At 49.4% G+C, this 23,589-nt stretch overlaps 2 protein-coding genes across 10 annotated transcripts; one reads left to right on the forward strand and one right to left on the reverse strand.

Moving 5' to 3' along the window:
* LOC108147434 (negative elongation factor E) lies at positions 1-1,448 on the forward strand. The gene is made up of 4 exons (XM_017273922.1): positions 1-239; positions 301-818; positions 961-1,127; positions 1,186-1,448. Exons 1-4 carry the CDS (start codon positions 159-161, stop codon positions 1,260-1,262), a joined length of 843 nt encoding a protein of 280 aa, XP_017129411.1. The 5' UTR covers positions 1-158; the 3' UTR covers positions 1,263-1,448.
* LOC108147433 (trichohyalin) lies at positions 1,329-23,568 on the reverse strand. 9 transcript variants are annotated; one of them, XM_017273912.2, is made up of 9 exons: positions 23,135-23,561; positions 22,636-22,782; positions 20,095-20,187; positions 14,804-15,774; positions 12,364-13,847; positions 5,632-7,636; positions 5,234-5,475; positions 4,921-5,163; positions 1,329-4,604 (listed from the first exon to the last, which is right to left on the reverse strand). In XM_017273912.2, exons 2-9 carry the CDS (start codon positions 22,745-22,747, stop codon positions 2,078-2,080), a joined length of 7,677 nt encoding a protein of 2,558 aa, XP_017129401.1. In that variant the 5' UTR covers positions 22,748-22,782; positions 23,135-23,561; the 3' UTR covers positions 1,329-2,077. The 9 variants fall into 9 exon arrangements, with proteins under 9 accessions (XP_017129401.1, XP_041563985.1, XP_041563986.1 ...); XM_041708051.1 differs by lacking the exon at positions 20,095-20,187; XM_041708052.1 differs by lacking the exon at positions 4,921-5,163.
* Positions 23,569-23,589: the final 21 nt, after the last annotated feature.

The following is a 23,589-nucleotide window of genomic DNA, read 5'->3' on the forward strand; positions in this document are numbered from 1 at the left end:
CCCATCTCTAACAGTCATAGCGGCGAAAAAAATAAACAAGGAAAATTTGTATACATTACGAACCAATCCGTAATATTTTGTACAAGAGGCTAAACAAACCTTTCAACTAGTTGCAAAAAAACAAAAGAAATAAGAATATACAGTTATCTTTTTCAAAAATGGTCTACATACACTTCCCCAGCAATTTGACTGAAGAAGAGCAGATGCTACAGGCCAAGTACCAAAAGCTGAAGAAGAAGGTGAGGAAAAGCCCTAAAAAAAAATTAGTTGTTCTCGACTTAAATGCGTTTTAATATTCAGAAAAAGGCACTGCAGGCGCATAAGGCACCCAAGCCGGAGCCAGAAAGTTCTCTGACACTGAAGCGTCCAACTGATGCCCGGGATGCTCGTGAGGTGGCCCGGAAACTGATCAAAAGCGGCGCCATTCCCGCCATCCAAAAGCAGACCAAACAGGATCAAACCTCCTTTAAGCGACCCAAGGGACAGGAGCGGGCCAAGCGCTCCACCTCGGAGACCAGCGTCGCCTCGTACCAGCCCTTCTCCTCCACCCAGAACGACGTGGCCCAGGAGACGATCATTAGCGAGATCATCAAGGAGGAACCGCGCCGCCAGAATCTCTACCAGCACTTTGCCACGGAGCGGGATCGCGAGGAGCGCGGCATGCCCGAGAAGGTGGTCATAGACACGGTCCAGCCGGAGAAGCCACGAGCTGGTAACACCATCTTCGTGTCCGGCAACAAGGTCACCGAGGATTTCCTGAAGAAGACCTTTAACGACTACGGCACAATTGTCAATGTTTCCATGGAGATTGAGAAGAGGTAAAAACGCTTTCAACACTTTCAAGAGAATTCTGCATCACCCGGTTGTTCTACAATACCACCTGTGACTTTTTTGCCTTCCCGTTCTTTTACACATCCATATTCCCATCTTATTCTTAAATACCTTGTTAATCTCTTGCAGTCGCGGTTTTGTTTCCTTCGCCAAGCCAGAGTCCGCCGATCGGGCCATTGCGGAAATGCATGGAAAGAATGTGAATGGCATCAATTTGCAGGTGCAGCTGGCTAGACGTCAGCCCCAGATTGAGCCCATTAACGATGCCTCGTCGTCGGCAGTCTGGTCATCCATTGGTGAGTACTTAAAACGTATACTTTGAGCCCTAACATAACACATGGCATACAATTTTAGCCGCCAGTAAGTCCCAAAAAGGCAGTCACAAGGATCACCGCGAGATGGTTCAATACGATGAGGACTTCTTGATGTAAAGCAAATACATCTATAGTCTATAGACTTACTTAGCTACCCGCTCCTGGTATGGAAACAAAATTACGTTTGTTTTATATCATTTTGCTTTATTGAAAATACGCTTCTATATATTTAAGATATAAGTTCACTTTCTGGCTAAGTACTCGCATTTCAAATAATAACGTTCAAATGAATTCAATGAAAAAGAGTGTATGTTTTGTATATTAATTGCTAATTTTTGGTCTAAATTAAACAACAATTTGTTCAACAATTGATTCTCTCGCTTTGCCTTAAGTGGTAGAAAATATGAGCAAACAAAATAAGTGTTTATTGGATTAGTGGTCCTCGCTCCTTCTTCGCATGAAACTTCGCGTAACTGAAAACTGAAAACGTCTATGTACATACATAGCATGTGTTAAGTACATAGTTAATACATGGTCGTTGTTTTCATATAGATCTCTCTATATCGTTGGTAGACAATGTTGAAAAATGTGTTCCCCTTTATATTTCTGGTTAGTACAAGTTAGATGTCGGTATGTGTATGACGATGCATGTTGCATGATGGATGATTGAACTGGGATTCTGGTTTCGATTGTTTTGTGTGACTAGTAGCACGGGCACGCCCCTCGCCCACTTCCGCCCCCATCCGGCGCACCTTTCCTAAAGTAATTTCTCGTTAGTATCATTAAGGCCTTCAAGTTTCGAGCGGACACCTGGCCGCGTTTAAATTCGTTTCTCCACCCCGTGGCCATGTTTCTTGGCCAGATTCGATGCTCCAAAATGCAAGACCGCCCCAAGGGATAGCCAAACCAGCATGTGGACTCCCCGCAGTCCCTCACGTCTGCCGTCCGTGCTCGTTCCCGGGCGGATTAAAGTAGTCCCAGTGGTGTGTGTGCACCTGTCGCCCGGTGAGCAGGAAGACCAGCACTCCGAACGTGATCAGGATGAAGAGCACCATCAGGGCGGACACGTTGCGTGGCGCCTGCTGTGGCTCCACTGCCTCGCCGCGGACGTAGTGCGTCAGCTGGTTGATGATGTTCACCAGTTCCAGACTGCACGCGGAGATGAACTGGCGTCCCGCCTGGACCACCGTCTTGGGCTGGTCCTCCAGGTCGTAATCCTCCTCCAGTGGCTGGGTGGCACTGCGGGTGCGCGAGCGTCGCGATCGCGAACGTGGTCGCTCCACCAGCTGCTCCTCCGCCTCGGAGCCAGACTCCGGCTCGATGTGCTCCTGGACATGACGACGTCGGCATTTGTGCGGTGCCTTGCGATCGGCCCGCTCCGAAGAGGCCTCCGCCTGCTCGGCCTCCGCGCTGCGCTGCAGATTGTAGAAGGCCAGTGGCGCCAGTGACTGGAGGTACTCCACACTGGGATAGGCTGCCGGCGGCGGAGGCAGCAGGCCCGCCTCCGTCTGGGTCTGCTCGTCTAGATTGGCGGCGATCGCGGGCGATTGCTCGGTGGTCTTGCTGTGACGTGGTGGCTTCACCGGCTGCTCCTTTTCGGAGGAGGCGGGTTCGCTGCTGGCCTGCCGGCTGGTCTGGGTTTCGGTGGTGAGCAGCGAAGGACGCTGCTCCCGCACCCGCTCCACAATGTCCTCGATGAACCCGGGCGGCAGTTCGATGTTCTGCACCACCAGTTGTCCGGACTTGCACTCCAGATCGCCTGCTTTGATCTCGCCGCCATGGAGCTGCGACACCTGGATCTGGCCAGCTTGCAGGGCATGGACCCGCAATCGTTCCACCTCCAATTCGGCCAGGCGACTGGGGAACTGTGGTTCTGGCGGGGATTGCACCGTCTGGATGGGTGTAAGTTCGCGGCTGGAGTGCTCGGCAATGGTCAGAATGGCTGTGGCCATGGGTTCCAGGGCGGTGGTGGACTTGCGGCGTGGTGGTGGCAGAGGTGCCTCCTCCAGCTCGTCCACCTTGGCTGCATAGGCGGGTTCTTCGGTGGGCAACGTGGCCACGAACTTGAGCTCAACTTCGGCCTCGGTGGGTTCGCTAGCGGTGGATTTCTGGATGGGCTCCTCCACGGCCAGGATTTCTGGCTCGGATGGTGGCTGTTCCGTGTCGGGGAGCGTATGCTCCTCCTCGGAAAGTGGCTGCTCTCCCTCTGACAAGGGATGCTCATCCTCGGATGGGTGGTACTCCACCTCGGAGGTGGCCTGTTCCTCTTCGGACTGGTGGTAATCGATATCGGAGGCAGCCAACTCCTCCTCGGAGAAGGCCTGCTCCTGTTCCTCGTGATCCCGCTCCTTCTGGCGGTAGTCGGACAGCTCCTTCTCCATGGCCTCCTGCAGCTCCTTCTCCAGAGCCTCCTCCAGTTCCTGCTCCGTCAGCTCCTTTTCGAGTCGGGCTATCTCCTGCTCTTCCTCCTGCTCCGAGTATTTCTCCTCCTCCTCGTACTCGCTGTCCCGGAGCGTGCGCTCCACTTCGTCATCCTCCAGCCGGCTCTCGTAGTCACTCTCCAGCTGCGCCTGCTGCAGTCGCTCCACCGCTGCATCCAGGTCCGCCGAACTGGCGGCATAGTCGCTCAACGCCACCTCGCCGTGCTCATCCTCCACGTCGGACTTGCTCTGCACCGAGCTGTCCGAGAGCAGGCCCTCGCGACGCAGCTCCTCCTCCTCGCGCCGCAGGTCGTCGTCAATCAGATCGGCTGCACTGATGGGTCGCACAATCAGCGAGGCCTGCACCGCGGCATCATCCTCGCCAGCCGTCAGACTGGGCGTGGGCACCCGCCGCTCGATGATCACCGCCGACGAGGGCGTCTGCGGACGACTCAGCGACTTGGAACGATCCGCTTGGGAGGAGGCCCTCGATCGCTCCGACATGCTGCGCTGGTTGGCGTCGCGGAACCTCTGCAGCCCCTTGGCCAGCTGCTCGTCCTCCGTGAGGACGCGGGCCCCGTCCACGACGTCCTGCTCCTGGGCTGCCTCCACGCTGCGAAGCAGATCCTCCAGGGTCTTGTTGCCCGATCCATTAGAGCGTCGCGGCTCGATGATCTTCATGTCCTCCGTTATTTCGAACTCCTCGCACACAAAGTCATCGGGCAGCGGGTCCGTCTGCGTGGACACCTCCACCTCGAACTCACCCTGGTCGTAGCTATCCGCCTGGCTGGAGCTGGCCACCTGTTCGCTGTCCTCGTAGTTTTCCAGCGTCTGGCTTCCCGCTCGCGTGGAGCGCTTCTCGCGCGGAGGACGCGGTGGCGGCGGCAGTGGGCGGAACTTCATCTTGTTAATAACCGCACCCGACTGCAGGTTGGTGCGTTCCAGTGCACCCGGCTCCTCGTAGTCATCCTCCTTCGGCTGCTCCTGCTGCCGCTCCTTTTGCTGCTCCTGCTGTTGCTGCTGCTTCTGTGACTCGTAGCTAGGGAAAAGGGTGGGATCATTAAATAGAATCATGGGCTTGGACTGCAGTTCGCAACGGAGCAACTGGGCAACTGAGCAAAAGCCAAAGGCAAGAAGATGCTGTGTTTGTTTGTGTGGTGGACTGCTTTATTGTGTGTGTGTGGAGTGCGTGTCTCGGGAGGATCGGATTAGTGGCCTTAGCCTAGCCTAGCCTAAAGCTTAACAACAAAAGGAATATTAATAGAATAGAAACTTAACAGAAATGCATTCGAAACAAGTTAACGGCAACGTTAAAAAAAAACTAAAGGTCAAAGCTCAAGAGGCTATACTCTTACTTCGACTTGATCATCAGGGGGATCTCGTCCAGGCTGGCCGCGGATCTGCGGCGCGGCACCAGCGGCGAGTCCTCTGTGGGCACGTACTGCTGCGGCGGCGGTGGTCGAGCCGGTGGCGGCGATCCCCGCGAGCCGCGGATGCTGGGCAGCGTGGCGAACCGCTCGCCCGGCGACCGGGTGAACTTCTTCCGGCGGGCAGGTGGCGTGGGCTTCGGGAGCGGCTCCTTGCGGACCACCGCGTAGCTGGAAGCGGGCAAGAAAGCAACTCCTGGCAAACTCTCCAGCTGGCAGACATGGTGCTTGGTGTACTTACCCATCGCTCTCCAGCATGTCGATCACGAACTTCTCATCGCTCCTCGTCCGCGGCCCCACATCCTCGTTGTCCTCTGCCTCCGGCCTGGCCTTAATGTGTCCGTCCAGGATCAGGGAGTCGGCACCGCGCGACGTGCGGTCATCCTCGGAGCGCTGTGTTCGCGCCGAGGCTCCGTCCGTAAATCTATCCGGCGTGGCTAGCGGTATGTGACGATATTCGTGCTCAGTGCGATAAACAATTACCTGGAGACGGAAAATAGGGATTTATTAAGCAGTTCCAATCAACTATATTTAATCGATGATAAATAAAAGAAAGTCCAGTAACAGTTTGATATTCACAAGTCAAGAAACATATTAAATTTGGATCATTAAATAAAGATGCCCCCGTTTTCTACTCACATCTTCGTGTGGCTGCAAAAAGGTGTTCGATACTGATCTACCACCGAAGCCGTTGATGAAGGAGTCCGCATCCTTTTCGACGGATGCGTCGTCCCTTGTGCGTTTCTTCTGGCGCCTCGGTGCCTGCGGACGGGGCTTCTGTCGCTCCTGCTCCTGTTGCTGCTGCTGCTCCAGCTGCAGCTCCAGCTCCTCCTGCATCATCGCCGCTGCCTTGCCGCCGAAATCTAGATTGTTGAGTGCCTGCTCTGATCCCTGCGGCTGATCCCTCGCCGGGGGTCGAAGGTACTCCTCGTCGTCGTCGAAGTACTGGATGCTGCTGCCGCCATCCTGGGGGATGTCCTGGCTGCCCTCGATGGAGTACTTGCTGCGACTGCGCGCCTTGCGCAGTGGTCGCTTGGGGGTGAACTCACTGCCGTTCTGCGACATGGACAGATCGTCGCCGTAGTCGCTGCGCTGGAACTCCTGCGAGTCGAAGTCCGGCTGGTAGTTGCGGTGCAGGCGCCGTGGCTTGGCCGGCGGCACATCATAGTCGCCGTACTCCGTGGGCACCTGCTCCGCGGAGTAGCCGACGTGCTTCAGGGCATTGGGCATGTCGTAGCCCTCGCGAATGGCCTCGCTGATGTACTGACGCAACTGGATGTTGTCCTCGGAAATGCCGCGCTTGCGCAGGAAGAACTCGTCATCGTCGATGGGCTCCATGACCACCTTTTTGCCCGAGCTGGCCGTGGATTGGGCGTCCTGCAGGTCGTGGAACTTGTAGAAGCCAGCCTCCGCCTCCAGTTCGGCCTTCCTCAGCAGCTTGTTCTTCTGGATGTCCTTCTCCGTCCAGCCCTCGGCATCCCTGCTGTCCTCGGAGCGCAGATCCGAGTCCTGATGAACCATGGGCCGGCGCTTGAACTCCCGCGACCGCTTGCTCGAGATCTCATGGATGGCACGGTTCTCCTCATCGAACTCCGCAAACTGTTTGCTATCGGCCACCACGCCCAGGATGCCCATCTCCTTCTGGGGCTGCGCCTCGCTGGCCGTGTCCTCGGTGCCCTCGAGGTCCTCCTTCATGCGACGCTCCAGCGAGGACTCTCGGTCGAAGCTCTCCAGCTCGCTGCCATAGCGCCGGTATCGCGATCCCTCACTGTCGTTGTAGCTCACATCGGAGAACTTGTCCGCCCAGCGAGAGCGCACGGGTCCTGGTCCACGATCACCTTGGGGAGAACTAGTGGAGGTCTGCGATGGTTGCGTCTCTGTGCTGGGAATCACACTCAAACCTTCTGTGCCCAACGAGGACTCCATGGCCACTGGAGCCGGCTCCTCGGCTGGCTTCTTCTTGCGGAAGGCTCGCGGATAGGTGCCAAAGTTTAACTCGAACTTCTTCTTGGGCGTCGCCTGCGATTGGGTGGGCGATGCAGTGGCTCCGGTGCTCTCCGGCGTCTCCTCCGATCCCAGCTCCCCCTCGTTCTCCTTAAAACTCTTGCTGCGTCGCAGCTTCAATGTGGAGAACTTCTCCGGCAACTTGAACTTCGACATGTCCGGTTTGCTGAACTTGGTGAACTCGGGTCGCTTCAGTTCCTTCAGCTTGGACATGTCGGGTCGCTTGATCTCGGGCATCTTGATCTTGGAGAACTCGGGCGCCTTGAAGCGACGTCGCTCCTTGGCCTTGGCCTTGGGACTGCCGGAAACGGGCTTGGGCTTTGGCTTGGTCTGGAGCCGGGTGCGCAGCTTGCCCGCCTGCTGACGAAGGCCATCCTGCATCTTCTTGGTGCGATCCTGGGCCGAAGCCATGAAGCCCTTGCGACGGTTCTCCGGCTGCAGGGGCAGCTCCTCCAGGGCACTGGAGTCCACCTGGCTGGTGTGGATTTCGTAGTCGGTGCGCGATTCGGTGCGTGGCGTTGTTCCCGCCGAACTGAGCGGCAAATCGATGTCCATGGGCACGTGCAGTTCGGCCTGGGCGTCAAGTGCTGGCGAGGATTCGTGCGCCAGCGTCACGCCCACGGGCTCGTATTCATGATCACTGCAAAATAGATAAATAGAGTGCAAAAGATTAGCTTAAGCGATCTGGAGATCAGAGATCTTAAACATGGAACGTGTGTGGTGTAAAAGCGGTTGGTTAGAGAAGGCCTGCTGCTTGAGTGTCGAGGTCGGGGGCTCGGGATCGGGGACAGCGAAGGTGGCGATGGCTTACCGAGAGAAATATGTCCGTTCGAGGAAGTCTCTGTGGTCTAATTGCTTTTGGGTCAGGGGCGCGTTGGACTCGAAATCCGCGAGGCGCGATTTGCGTTCGTCAAAATGGAAACTAACCGTCTTTGTCATGCGAGCGGCCCCGTAGAGCTGCTCCTGGGATCGGCCCAAATGGGAGCTGCGGTCGTGCGACTGGGTGCGCGGCTCCCGGAACGAGGTCTTCCGCTGCATCCCCAGCCCCCCGAATCCGCGCTGCTCGGAGGGAGCCCGCTGGTGCAGGGGTCGGTAGACGTGACTGCCGCTTCCCGATATCTGAATGGGCACCGAGATGAGGGGTCGACTGCCTCCGAGAGACACATCCCGGCTGGCCGAGTCCCTCATGTGGTGGCCATGCGATCCCGGGTCCGGCATCTCGATCTCGCTGGAGTAGAGGTTCCTGTTGCCGGCCATAAAGCTGCCCCCACTCACGCTGCCTCCGCGAGGAACAGAGGACACCACCACGGGTGCGAAGGCCTCGCTTATGTCCACCGATGCCCTTTCCGAGGCGGCGAAATCCTCGCGACTGCTGTACATGGTCTGCGCATTCGGCGGCGGAGCCGGCGGCTTAGCTGGCCGGGAACAGTACTGATCCATGTCGTCCACTTTCAGGGAGAAGGTCTCCGTCACCCGGACCGCCAGTGGCTCTGCTTCTTTGCCCTTAACCGCCGCCGATGAGGTGGTCACCACGGACATGGCCTGCGGTTTCCCACGCGAGAACACGGAAAGCAGCTTCACCGGCGATGGAGACTTCTCCTGCCTTCCCAGCTGTGGACTTGGGGTGCGGGAACGCTGCGGACCGGGAGAGGGTGACTTCTGGCGAGGCTCCTTGGCGCCAAACATCGATTTGAATCGCGAGGTGTAGGAAGTCTTGACCTCTGGCGAGGCATCCTGCAGACTGATGGCAGTGGGCGTGGGATGGGATGACCCAGCCACGTTTTGTTGCTGCGGTGACCACATGGTGGTCCCTTCCGGAGAGAGTTGTCTTTGGGGGGAGAGTTGCCTCTGCGGCGAGAGTTGCCTTTCCGGTGTGTGCTGGCGCTTGAGGATTTGCTGGCCAGTTGGAGGCATCGGCATCGGCATCGATTGGTCCGCTGGCGTTGGACTAGTGGTCCGACTGGAGGGCAGTTGCAGAGTGGCCATCACGGGCGGGGACTTGGGCCGTCTGGGCGAGGGTCTGGGACTCCGGCTGCGATGCTCTGCTGCCCTTTCCTCCTCGTCCCGGACCAATTGATCTATGTCCACCATTGGTATGTCATGGATGATCTCGATCTTGGTCAGCTCACCCACTTTCAGGGGTGCTGCACTGAGATCACCGCCAATGGATGGCGGCCGTCTGGTCTCCGCTTGGATATTGTCCCGGATGCGCACGATGCTGTGCTCCTGGGCGATATGCTCCAACTCCGCCACAGTTTGGGCTAGCGGATCGATGGGTGTGACTGTGGACTGATAGGGACTTTGCAGCTGTTGGAAATCGGACTCCACCAGGAAGGAGGGACGCACTGCGTCACCTCCGAAGCGGGACACATCGATGGGTCGATTCTGGGGCAACATATCTCCGGGCTGCTGGTTCTCCTTATTGGCAGCGCTGGGACGCATGTAATCCGTTGAAAGTGGTGGCTTGGCAATTCGGAAGTCTTGCTGCGAGGGAGCTGGCGAGGCTTGGTGCGACGGGAAGAGAGGTGGTTGGTCCATCAGTGCCGGACTAGCTGTGGCTGGTATCAGATTGAGTTGCGGCGGCTGCAGCGATCCCGGCACTATGCTGGCCTGAAAGAGATCGGCATTGGACGCCCTGCGACTGGTGCTGGCCGAGCGACGTCCTCCCGTTGGTGCTCCACTGGGTATATTGATGTCCGCACAGTACAAGTCCGTCTTGGAGTTCCCGGCCGAGATGCGGCGCACGGAGGGACCACTTCTCATCGACAGGGTGTCGGGAAAGCGACCCATGCTGCCCGAGGATAAGCCACCCATGGACAACTGTCGCCTTCTTCCCCCCACAATGGGTCCACCTACACCTTGATGGGGGGCTGAGTACTGATCCGGCTCTGTGGCGTCCGAGATGCTGCGCACCACCAATCCCCGCGAACGGGCAGTCTGCTCTAGCTCCGGATAGCGTTCCATGAAGCTGAGGTCCACCGAAGGTGCGGCCACATCCGCATGACTCACCACCTCGAAGCTGTGCGCGGACAGATCATCGCGCAGCACATTGAGATGGGCGGGGGGGAACTGCTCCTCGGCATGACCACTCAAGCGGGAACCTGGACGCGAGTCCACGGGATTTACTCGCTCGGGAAGTAAGGATTCACACATGAAGTACTGGCAGGCACAGCGGACGTCCAAGGAGGCGCCACTGGCACTCTCCTGGCGGGACACAAAGTGACGCTTCTCGGCGGGCAAGGCGCCCACGGAGGCCGATCGGCGGGAGTTCAACATGATCGCCAACTATTACTTGTTCACTTGTCCCCGGACGAAATTCCTCCTCCTCTTCTCCTCCTCCTGCTCCTCCTCCGCTTATTGCCAATCTCTGTGCTTTTGTTCGTTTTCGTTGTGCGGTCGTCGTCGTCGGTGGCTATTTTTAAGCACCACCAGAGCAGACATTGAATTTAATTTCTGCCCCGAATTCGAAATTCTTGCGGGGCACCTAAGAATTTCGCTCTGGTTGTGTTGCAATCGTTTCAATTAGTTACTCAACTAAGTGGTTAATAATCGATTATCGATACCGGGCTTTGGGATCACACTATGTTGTTGTCCCTGTCGCTCGCATTTGAGCTGGTGTTTTTGGTCCCGTTATGTGTATGTGTGGTGGTTTGATTGTCAATGCGCGAGCGCGTCTACATCGTTGCGATTTTCGGCCAGGACTGAGGAATGGGAGAGCTTTTCGCCATTTGTGCGACACAATTGTTCAACCGAATTTCTTGTTCGAAAGATGAAAATGTTTTTCTTTAAAATTAGCAAAAACACACATATGTATGTACATATGTATACCTTTATGTAGAAGCGACACGGATTAGACGCGTCTTTGTATAAGTGTGGCGACACAGCTACTTGTCTGCTCATAATTACGATCGTGGTGAGTTTTTGTGGTGAGTGGGGTGGTGGGGCGGAGGACAGTGGTGAGATGAACAAGGAGGAGTAACAATTAGTCGCTCGGCCTGCACTTTATCGTTCTATTTTTGGGGGCCTTTTGGTACGCCTGCCGGAAATCTTCTTGTCATTCGTCGACCTTTAGAGCGCTAAATATACTCTTCAATTTGTCGTTTGATTTTAGCTTGACACGCGTCGTTTGCTCCCCACTTATCCATGTAATTACTTCTTGGAATTTGTCCTAAGGAAGCGGACGTGGCGTGACCTTTGGGAGTAGTGCTTTTATGATCATGAAGTCAAGGGTTCCTGCTTATTCCACCCCGTTCCGCTTTTATCGTAAATCCATTAACCCAAATCCCCACACATTTAAATATGTTTTTTACATATTTTCATATTTATTTAACCATCACCGATGAAGGGAGTTAAAGGACGGACACGTTTTTGTGAGGAAAGTGCAGTGGAGTAGAGTAGTTATCGGTTAAAAGACACTTTAAAGCTTTAAAATTGAAATACATGTTTTACCACCAATTGGCCAAGCTTAAAAAAAAAAAAGTTTTTTTAATTTTATAGCTGTTACTCTGCTTGAATAATCGGCAAAGAATATATAGGAGGAAGAACATATATCCTTTATAGGGTCGTCAATATCTGCTTTACTAAGTTACAATCTTCTGAACTAAAAATTAATATCCCCAGCAAGGATAAAAAACATAGTTTTCACCACATTGATATAAAAAAGTAAATTACGATATTAAGAGGAAATTGAGGATTACATTTTATCAGTTGTCATCACTTTTTCCTGTGTAGCTATATTTTTAAGCAATTTGATTCTTTTTCTTGTAACAAGAAGAAGGCAAAGTTACTGTTTTTCAGGCAGTTAAGCATTAAGTTTAAGTTTTGACCATGTCAAAATGCACTTTAAATGCTACTTCAAATAGAATTTCTGACGCCTAAGTGTCTGTTAATCCGATATTCACTGTACTCTACTTGGGGTCTTACCTTAAGTCTAAATCATTTCAGGCCACCTTTCGGCCTGAGCCCGCTACCAAAACTTGTTGGTGGCGCCGGCACTGCAGCAGCAGCAGAGCGTCCAGGATGCGGATCGCTTGACCCGGAGGCGCCAGGTGCGTGGGGAGTGTTGGGTGGTGGGTGTACCGTGGGTGTCTGTGTCGGTAGTGTAGTGGTAGTCTTGGTACCGTGGTGCACGGTGGTGCTTGGTGAGCCGGCGGCGCCCTCTGCTTTCGCCAGCAGCTCCACCTCCAGCTCCCGGCAACAAGGTTAGTAACAATTTCATGAGCAAGTCAATTAGGTTAGAGCGTCTGCAAGATGGTTAGAGCAACAGCAGCCGATTTGGGGTTGTGCTGAGTGTTAGTGTCAAGCCGGGAAGAGTGGTGTTCTTTTTTTTTGGGGGGTTTTCACAATTGGAGTTCTTCTCCCACTTACCTCTCGTTCTTCCACTTGGCCGCATTGGTAGCCGCCTCCAGGACGTCCTCGGGCAGCTCCACATCCTCGCGATGCGGTTCCGCTTCGTCCTCGACGTGCGAGAAGGTCACCTTCTTGTCCGAGGGCGCTGGTGAGGCCTCCTTCTTCAGGGAGGGACGCAGATCGGCACTAGGCTCCATGGGTTCATCACCCTCCTCGGCCACGGGCGAAAGTTGCGCCAGGCGGGCACGCTCCTCGTCCGAGGAGGTGGAGTCAATGGACGAGATGGGAGCGAACAGGGCGCCGGGCTTTCCGGCGGTCACCTGCTCCTCCTCGCTGCTGCCCATGCGATCCAGCGGCACGGCCTTGGCCGCCTCGATCTCATCGATGGCCATATTGTCCTGACGCGTCAAGGACTTCTTAAGGGATTCCAGCTCCAGAATGGGCTGCGCCACCTGCTCGTGAACTGCTCCAGCCTGGCCAATCTCTTCGTACACATGCTCCCGCCGAATGCGAGGTGTTTTCTTGGGCGGGTCCTCCTCAGTTTCAGCGTCTTTTTCCTCTTTGTTTTCCAGCTTCTCCTCTGCGGGCTGGGTGACTTCCAGAGTGGGAGCCTCTGTCTCAGTCCTGATCACCGGCAACTCGATGATCTCCTCGGGCTCCGGCACTCGACCGCTTCCACTGCCACTGGGCTGATCCTCCAGCAGCTCCTCCTTGGTGCGCTTGCGGCAGGGTGACTCATCGTATTCCACCAGCTCCAGGATGTCGTCGGAATCCTGTTTCTCGATGAAATGCGGAATCTCGCTGCGATCTGACTTGGGCGAGGCCTTCAGCTTCATGATCTTCTGCTGCTCGCCCAGGACGATCTTATCCTCCTTCTTGAGGGTGATTCTCTTGATGTTCAGCCGCTTCTTCTGGCGCTCGGCCAGGCTCTTCAGCTTCTTCATGATGTCGAATCCCTGCTTGGGCTTGCTGGTCTTCGCAGGCTTCTCGGTGCCGGGGATGAGGGATCCCGGCGGCGGGGCAAGTTCGTGAACGCTGCTCTGCCGACTGGGATTGGCGGAGTTGCCGGGCAGTGACTGGGCGTCCTCGTGGGTGCGACCACTGCGCCTGCGCCGGATGAGGTCGCGGATGTGGGCCAGGCGGTTCGTCTTACGTGGTCGGGCGTGACCTCCAACCGCCAGCACGGAGTCGGAAACGCAGGAGATGCACTCGCTCAGAGCGTCCTCGTTGTGCTGTTCCCGTTCGGACTCGGTTTCCGAGTCGGAGGACTCCTCGCTGCTGTCGTCGGTGGTGGTGGCTACCGCCTCGTCCTCGGACAGGTCCTGGATGTAACGCTCGGTCTCCTTTACCAGCACCTGCTCGTCGTAGCGCACCTTCTTCAGCGACTTGGGCGATTCGGACTTGAAGCGCAGTTCCTGGGACTTCCGCAGGAGCAGCACAATCTCCGGCTGCTCGTCGGGTCCCAGTGGTCGTTTGTACAGATGTGTCCAGGGATAGCCGCCCTGAAAGTGACGAAGCAGAAGGAAAAAACCATGACAACTAGCCGGGATTTGATCAGGAATTTAGTTGGCATATTCTTATATACTATCTATACCTATGCATTTCAATCTACAATAATAATAAAAAAAGAATATTTTCCCTAAATACCTAATTATCTAAAAATCTTGGCACTAAACTTTATAAATTAAAATCATAATTGATGTCCCTATTCTTTGTTTTGAATTCAATTGCCGCTTATTTACTTGGGAAAACAAAAGCAGAATCAGTTTCGAAACCTCAAATTTACAGTTTACTAATACAATTATTTCTAAAATTAAATTTTGTGAGTAATCCTATTTCCTCTACTACCGCTCTATATTAAGAAAAAAAATAATTAGAGAAAAGAAAATCATACAATCTATTGAAAACTGAAATTACAATTAGATCATTGCTTCTCATTATCTGAAATGTTGTGTTTCTCAGACTAGATTTTATCAAAGTATATTTTCTTGATCAGGATCAGATGGCTCCACCATAAAACCAATAGTTTTCGAGGGCATATCTAATTTAAAATTAATAAGATGAGTAACAATACCTTATAGTCGCGGCACCTAGACTGAAGCGTTTCTTTTTATTTATATATTCTTGTTCTATTATTTCTATTGGATAAATCAAGGCGGCATAACCACATATAGAAGTCTTAAATGTTTTGAAGGCCATCAAATAATGTTGGAATTTTGATTGATATTTCAGAAAATAAAAGCTTTTTTGCTATTAAAGAATAAAATGTAGCTTTTCCACTTATAAAATTGGTTATGCCTTTTTAAAATGTTGTGCATTAAGTGCTTTGAAAACTATGGCGGCTTTTAAAAATATTATAGTTTCCTGATGTTGGAGGAAATGCTATTTTTATACTAGAAAGTAAAAGCTGCTCTATAAATTAAAAATAAAATGTAAGATTTGCATGACATTGACTTACCCGTTCCTTGGCTCTTTTCAGATCCTCCCAGCGATATGTTTGTAGTGGCACTGGTGGCTTCTCCTGGCTGCTGTGCAGGAGGTACTTCTTCAAGGATTGGTAATACTCCCGTTTGCAGTCCGCCGAGAGTCGCTGGGCATCGGTCTCCTCGGATCCGCTTCCGGTTTGGCGATTCTGTTCGATCTGCGGCAGTGAGTCGATGAACTCCTTGCGCTCCTGCTCCTCGGCCTCGGTCTTCGGCGTTGGCACCTCCACTAGCTTTAGTTCGTTGGGCGCGGCTACCAGTGGCTTGGATGGCTTTTGCTCCTCCTCCTGCGGCAGTTCCAAGACAATCTCCGCCTGGGGTTTGTTCTTCAAGATGCCGGTCAGCTCGTTTAGCTGCACCTCAACCTGCTGCGAGAGTGCGGTGATCTGGTTGCGGTCTCGCTGGATCTGATCCTGGTGCACCCGCTGTGCCTCGTCTACATCCCTGCTGAGGGCCTGGATCAGCTCCTGCTCGATCTCATCCACCAACTGCTCGGCGGTGCGACGCACTTCCTCCGACGGAGTGGCCGTCTCGTCGACTTCGGCGATTTGACGGGTGGGCGGCGAGGTTTCCACGGGCTGTTTGGTCTTGGCACCGGCTGGTTCCACCTCGATCACTGGCTCCGCGTCATCAGTGCCCACTTTGGAGGTGCCCTGCTGCAGTTCCTGCTCGAAGGGTGTGAGTTCCCGAATGCCCACGCCACTGGCCTCGTCGGCAATGCTCTCGATGAGATGCGACTCGAAGTCCAGGAGATGGGAGCCGCCGGGCGTTGTGGGCACTTTGTGCGGCAGGGGTGTCGGTGTCTCGACGTTGTTGTTGTCGAGGGCTAGCTTCAAGGCGGCCGCTTTCACCTGCTTCTCCTCTAGCTGCGAATCGCTGGCAATGCCGTTGATCAGGAGTATGGTCGGCTGCTCAGTGGGGCCAGTTCCAGCGCCAGGTAGCGACACTACAAGGGGGCACCCAGAGGGTGAGAAACAAACAGGGTAAAGAGTAAGTGAGGTGTTTACACTCTGCCAGCAACAGGTGCTAAAAATAAGCGCAAACGGCGGACACTAGACAAGACATAGTTACATAAGTCGCAACTCGAGAAACGAGAGACAACACAATACAATACGCTGGTGGACATATAAACATTCTCTTAACAATTCTCAGTTTCGATATCGAAAGCTGCAATTACGAAATACAAAATGCGAAAATGTCGAATGCGAAATGGCAAATGGCAAATGCAAAATTTGTGAAGTATATGTTCCTTTACCACAATTGATCAACCAGTATAACTCAAATCCTGGCCGATATCAGCTTCTCGTTTTTCGTTGGTTTGTTCGTTTTCGGTTGCCTTTTATTTTCGAAAATAAAAATCAATCGAACGTGGTTGGGTTTCTCGGGGTTTGATTTGCTCACAAATATCTCGGATATCAGCGCAATTCGCGGGTACACGAGCCGTGCATTGAAATTGTCCGGGGCCAACTGGCAACTGGCCCGTCCAAACGGATTTTTCGCAAAGCACAGTACAGCACAGAACCCCGAAAAAAAAACCGTTGAGAGACTAATTTTCCTTCGCTTTGCGCTCAATTGTTTTTCTTTCAAAATACTTATACTTATGCTTAACAAATTTTACTATTCCTCGCTCGCGTTCTCTCATGGTTTCTGCCATTATTTTGTTTTAGTTTTTCGTTGCTCCGCGTTCGAGAAATAGTTGCACACACAACCAGTCGTAAACAATTTGCAGTTTTTACACACATATTATCGTTAATTTAGCACACCGCGGATAAACAAGAGCACCTAGAGGAACCAACTACAAACCACCAAAAACAAAAAAAAGCCAAAAAAAAAAAACCACAAAAATCAAAAGTAAATTTCGTTTTACATTCATGAGCCCAATTCTCGTTGTGTGTTTTTACATTCAACAATTATTGTTTGCTTATCGTTGCTATATAGACACACATGTGTCTGCAGTACATATAATATTAGCATGTACTGGGGTCTAACGTAATCTCATCAAAAATTACAAGCCCACGGAACTTAATTGTTTGTACAAAACAACATTTCGTTTTTCGTTACGCCTTTTTGGTTATGCCTTTGGTTGAACGAAGAGCTTTATCGATATGGTATGCCAAAAAATGCAATCAAAAATAAGGAAAATTTCATTCATTATATTCAATTTGTCATATCATGACAAATCGCTTTAAGCACTTCCCATATGGGGTTTAATGAGGTAAGAATCTTGGCTCTCGTAGCTGTTTTCCCTTTGAGAGTGACATCATGGCAAAATTTATACTCCTCTGACATATGCTTAAATAGGTAATTATAAGAAAATGATGCCAAATAAACTTTAGATGTAGGAACTTAGACAAAAGGTTGACCAAAGTTCAATATTTTATTTTAAAGATTAAAGACTTAGTAATTACTATTTAATTTTTTTGTTGATCAATGATGGTCTTTTTATTTACCTAATATATTTTATTTATATTTGTTTTTTTTTTGTTTTAATATGTTCTCCTAATAAGTGTTTTTTTATGACTATTTAATTTTTTTTTCCAAAGTACCTATTTAGTTAGAAAACCAATTAGGGTAGATTTTTTTTAAGAAAACAACTACATGTTTCTCAATGTTGGAAATTCTCTGTTCATCCATTTCTTTTACTTTTTGATCTCTCACCCTTGGACTTCTCAGCCCTGTAAAATGTTTAGCATTACAATACCTGAACATACCTTTTGATCTTACAACATTCAATCAACTGGACCGATTTCCCCTCTAACACATTTCATATTTGCTTTTCCTCTTGTTCAAACATCCACGTGTGGATGAATTTACCATAACAATTCGAGCGTAACTGCCTTGGCTTGACTTGCTTTAGATGGAGAGCCTCTGTTTGCAGTTGAGTGAATTCGGTTTGAGGCTTTTCCTCAAAATCAACTTTTCATACATAAATGAGCATTGACAACTGCCTCCGGGAGCATTCGCCTCCTCCGCGGCCTTCAATGGAAATCAATCCTATCCGTATACAAAACCGAATCACGGACAAGTTCATGAGCACTGTCGCAGCTGAACTTAACACAAATTTGTGAGCAGTCAGATAAAGAGGTGGGAAATCCGGCGGGAGAGTCGGAGTAGAACTCGCCGCCGTCGAACGCTGCGTATACGTAATGCGCGTGTGGATACATCAACTCTATAAATAGTCGAGCCAAGGCACCCATTACCATTACACAGTTGTCAATTTATTACCGAACTCTGAACCTTTGTCCCGTACGGATTGCGTAACATGCAAATCAATTAAATGTTTGCCGGCTCACTCACCATAATTGCCAGCGACACTGAGGAAAACATAAACCATAGTCGTAGGAACTTTTCGTTAGTATCATTGGTAGCTTAGTTAAATAGATTGCGTAAAAACAAAATAATAATAATTTGGAAAAAATAACCGAAAAGAAAAAAACGTAGCTAATGTTTCTGGACGGCGCTTGAGCCTCACATGTTAGACGTCTAATCGCGTTTTGAATACTAGCAAGTAAAAAACTGACGCTGAAAACAAAACTAGCAAAACTTGTGGCAGCGTCGCCGGCAGCAAACTTGTCGCTGACGTTGAAGCTTTGACGTTGCTCTCGAATCGCTGAACGTGAAATGCTGATTGAAATGCGAGAGAAGAGACAGGGGGACACCTTTTCATCCACCTCCTCATCCACCTCCTCCATGGGATCCACCAGCGTGTTGCACTTTCGCCACTGGTTGCATGCGAATGTGGCGACGTCAAGCGCTCAAGGTCGCCATTGCGACCGGGCGCTCTCCACTATATTTAGAATCATTTAAGCGTAACGCACTCAAGGGCCGCCACGGCATGCCAAGTTATTGATGAGTGGTTTTCGAATTGGTCCTAGCCAGAGCACTTGGCAAATCAATTCATTAGTCTGCCCTGCCCTCCAACACTTGCTCTTACAAATAGTGTTGCGAAAGTCTCTCTAAAATTATGAAAATGATAGTTTAGTTTAATACTAACAATAATTGTTATTTAATTTTTTTTTTTCGTTTACCGATCTTATTTAATTTCTTACTCTACCCTTTGCTTTAAAGAGTTGAAATCTTGAGAAGTAAAAATTGCTTTTAAAATGTAAACATGATTTATTTTTAAGTGGGTCTTAGAAATTTTTGGGGAATGTTAAAAGTTAAAACTAAAATAAATTTATAATTTAATTTTTAATTTTCAGACAATGAATAATTTGTTGTGTTTCCAAAATTTTGGTAAAGCATTAGATATTTCCAACCGAAAATAAATTGTACCTAGACTCCTTCCTGTTGTTCGGTTGGAATTTGCTTGGAAGATATGTGTCTGGCCACCGCTGAGCATATTCTAATGAATGAGCGGTGTGGATGAGAATCTGGCACACATTGCGTATGCGTTATGTGGATTCAGGTCGCCATCCCGGCTAAATTTTTGTTGTTTTTTTTTGCTCGGCCAGTTTTTGCTTGTTGTGAAAATAAATTCTGGTGACACAATTGCAGCATTGCGAGTTCATTGCACGGCTTAATTATTACCAGCCAATGCAAACCGGCAGAACTGAAATGGAAATTGCCCAGCTTAATTGATTTCCACTCATAGTTGGGCCCAGCAATTTTCCATATTTTTATTGCACTTCAATGCCCAGGCCAACGGCCCACGCAGAAGCTTTCGGTTTCCGACCTTGACTGGTCAGATATTGAATTATTTATGTACCTATAAATATAGTTCAGGGAGAACTCTGGCATATACATACATTTTGGCTTTCCTTCATTTTGACGATAAGTTCCAAACTGAAAATAAAAATACACCGACGGCGGGCGACAACAAAACGAAGACGACGTCAACGGAATGGAACACAACGAAACGATACGAAACGAAAGCGACAGAGCAGAAATCCAATCAAATCAAACAGGCGGAGAATATAACGTATACGTATAGGTAGCCCACATGACAGACAGTTGGATGGGTTGAAGAAACGACGGCACAAACTGAGTACTTAAATCAAAGGCAAAAGTTAAGGAACTTTTGCCACAACACAAACACGAGCACCACTCATAAATAATGAAAGTACGGACAAGAATGAGTGAACGATTCCGATGAGCCTCGAACCACATAAAACTCTGATGCCGATGGGAATGAGATGCAGACCATCGGGAGACCCGACACAATGTAAACAATAGTGGCAACATGTTGCCAGAGAAAATCTCTTGATCTCTTTGTGAATGAACATGGCGGAACAGAGAACAAGACCAAAAAGGGACAAATCTTTACCAATCACTGGTGCCATACAGGTCAAAAATCGGGTCAGTGCTGTGCCCGTGCTGGGAATTGCTCTATTTGTTTGGGGACTCGATGCTGGAAGGCCTGCAATTAGGTCAAAGTTTGTTTTACAAACCGCTGGTCATGTGATGGGATGCGATTTGTTGCTAATTGGAAATCAATCAAACCACCATTAGCCGTGCTATTTTTTGTATTTTTTTTGGCAGCCTCCTCCAACCGATCAGAGACCAGTTCCGCTGCCAATTACCAGCAATTTTCACCTAGTCTGAATCATCGGTTCTCTTCGCCATGCTAATTTACCGTCTAATGCTAATTTAATGCTAAGTTTTTACCGTCATTTTAGGTTGAACATTTTAGCACAGGTTGGCTAACAGGAATTTACCCCTGGTTTCTACACTGCATGATTTGTCAATAAATTATACAAAAGTAGCTGCAATATCAAATTGAAGCGAGCTTGAGGAGCTTATTGATTTATGGTTCATAATATAATAATCATAAATGTGCCTGCTAAGAATAGCAGCTGACTTCACAATTGACTGATGTCTAGAGCCGTAATAATACATTAATGCAGGAAACCATTGCCAAGATAGACTAGGTAAGCTAGGTAATATTTTATATAATTTATTTAGAGACAAGTGCAATTGAGAACCCTTTAACTATTAAATTAATAAAATGACATAATAACATAAAGTTATTATGTTTTTGGCTTTCAATCGTAGTTTTAATGTTTAGATAGTATTGTTAAGGCATTGTCTAGGTAGTTTCCCAATAAACTCAAAGAGCAAAGGTCTCAGCGTCATAAACACAAACGCAGAATTATACAACAGATCTTTTACTTATCAGCGGGGTTGTTAAATAGATAAAGTCGCTACACCAATTGTTTCCAAACCGTCGATAAGATAACGAAACCATATGTTTACTGCCCCATCATATGACCCATGTGACGTTTGAAGAACGGTCTACGTGCCCTGAGCCCAGTGTGCAGTACTCACTGCTACAAGGGGACTTGAACTTGGCCTCTTTGCTGTTTTAATTGCCTATAACAAATTTCCGGCAAGTGGCAATCACTGCGTTCTATGCATTCCCCGGAGATAAGAACCCGGCTCTTTTTTTAGGCCGTCTGCGAACGGGAACACAAACGGTTTTTTGTCTAGCTTTTATTGTTGGGAAATAGGCACGAAATTTTGTTGCGCTTGTTTTTCACTTTCATCAGTCATAAAAGTGGCTGTAGATCACGTTCGTTCTATGGTTTATTTTAATCTTGATCGATGCAACGGCTAGCGGTACTTCACAAAAGCCCCAGCTTCGTTGGATTCACAACCGGTTTGGCAATTCACATAGCCAGATCCACGCCCATTGTGCTCGGCTAACAGAAGATGCCGCTAGCCAAGTTGATGGGTCTCGTCTAGGTTCGTCTGGTCTGTTTATTTGAATGCCAGGCAATTCACAAGATTCCGAAATCCATAAGTTAACTTGTGTGGAAATTTCTATTTTCCCAATGCAGAATTTCCTATGCCCTAGCGAAGGTCAAGAATGACTAAGAATGAAACTAAAATAAAAGAGCTGAAGGTTTTGAGATAGAAAAACTATTCAAAATTCTCAAAGCTTTTTTTTAAACTATGGTTTTTGTTGTTCAGAAAAAATTTGTTTCATAAATGAAGGGCAAACTTTATGTTGGTCATGGAAAAAAATGATTGAGATATTTGGAATTCTACAATATTTTTAAGAATAAGAATTATTAGCTATAATGAAATGGAAAAATAATAAAGCTGTTCCTTGAACTAGTAAATTTACGTATTGTTAAATTCTGTATGTTTTTTTAAAAGGCAGAATAAGTTAATCAGTTTATTAAAATTATTTTTAAAATTTGTTAAAATCTATACAATACAAGACAAGTAAACATTTAATGTCGTCTAAAAATTCCTTCTATGGGCTACTTATTTATGTTTCAAAAATTCAAACGCTTAAAGCAGTCTAATTGCAAATGTACACCAATCTAATTTGACACACACAAAGTGCTTAAAAGTCTTAAAAGAAGGCAAATTCAATTAACCACTTAAATGGTAACCCCCAAGTTCACAGATTTCGCGGCGTTCTGCATATTAAATTGATCTACCCAGTGCTTTAGTACTACCCCAATGGCCAGACAATTGTGTGATATTAGTGGGCCATTGCATTTGATTGCCGATTTCCGTTGGACTGGGTCTAGGCAGGGGCCTGGGAACTTTGGAGTCGGCTTGTGCATACTATACGAGGGTATACTATAATTGGGGAACCGCTTACCCGCTGCGGCGCCAAAACAGAGAACTTGTCATGGTTTTTGGTCGCCGTTCAATTTGGCAGGCAATCATAAGTAATGTTCTTAGTCCCCTGCACATATGTATGTAGTTCAACCAGCCCCACGGAATACGACTTGTTCTATATTCGTCAACGACTGTCATTACAGCACCCACGCGGCGTATGCGTAATGCGCGGCTAATTTGTGGGGCATTGCGATGTGGGCATGCATCCATTTGGACTTGATGGGCCTACCTTCGTCCCAGGGATGATGATGCTGCTGCTGATGCTGCTGCTGCTGCTGGTGAGGATGCTCATCCTGAGCTGGCCGAGATTTGCGTCCTTTTTTAGAGCGTTTCGACTCCATTTTGTTGCTGCCACTGACTGAGATTTACTTTTTGGCTACAAGACACGCGCGTAAATAGAATAATATATACTTTTATGTCGGATGGACCGAGTGTGTGTGTTTTTTTATGTGCTCGTGGTTTATCTTCGGTGACGCACACACAAGTGACATTTGCCAAACACACACAGTCCCGCACACACTTTGTCGCGTTTTTTTCGAACTTTGCGTATTTTTTGTCGCTTCGATTACTTGGCGCGTATGCAGATACTCTTGTATACGTATGTATATATATACACATATATATATCTATCTGGCGAGAATATATTTTAGATTTAAAATTTTTCCCAAGTTATTTATAATGCGGTGATTTAATTTAACACACACTCGGTCACTTTTCATATTCCTTACTTGCCAAAAAATCACGAGAAACGGCGACAACGCTTTTCCTCAGTCCGATTGTATTCCAAAAAATTAACTATGAAACTCAATTGAATGGGCATTACGTGACAGCGAAGTTGGCTCTAACGATTAGTACGGATAATTATGAGTTCTCCTTCTAACTGCCGCCGCTGGACTGCCGAACCGCTGGACAGTTGGGAAACCGCTGGCCGGTCGGCTCGTTTATTACTGTTCGGGTTAGTAATATCTATATGTACGTAGCATTAGCATTCGAGAACTGAGCGAGAAGTTGGCTAATGAAAAGTGAATGAAAATCGCGCACGGAGTCCGCTGATCCGTCCATGCGTCGTCGTTGTGGTTTTGTTATTTGTGTTTTTAGTTTTTAGTGTCGATTTTGTCGTCGATCGTGGATCGTTTGCCGTGCCGTACCGCGCGCGACTAATGCCGACTAAACCTGCGCACAG

The sequence above is a fragment of the Drosophila elegans genome, unplaced genomic scaffold (assembly GCF_018152505.1).
Source record: "Drosophila elegans isolate 14027-0461.03 unplaced genomic scaffold, ASM1815250v1 contig_208, whole genome shotgun sequence".
NCBI lineage: Eukaryota > Metazoa > Arthropoda > Insecta > Diptera > Drosophilidae > Drosophila > Drosophila elegans.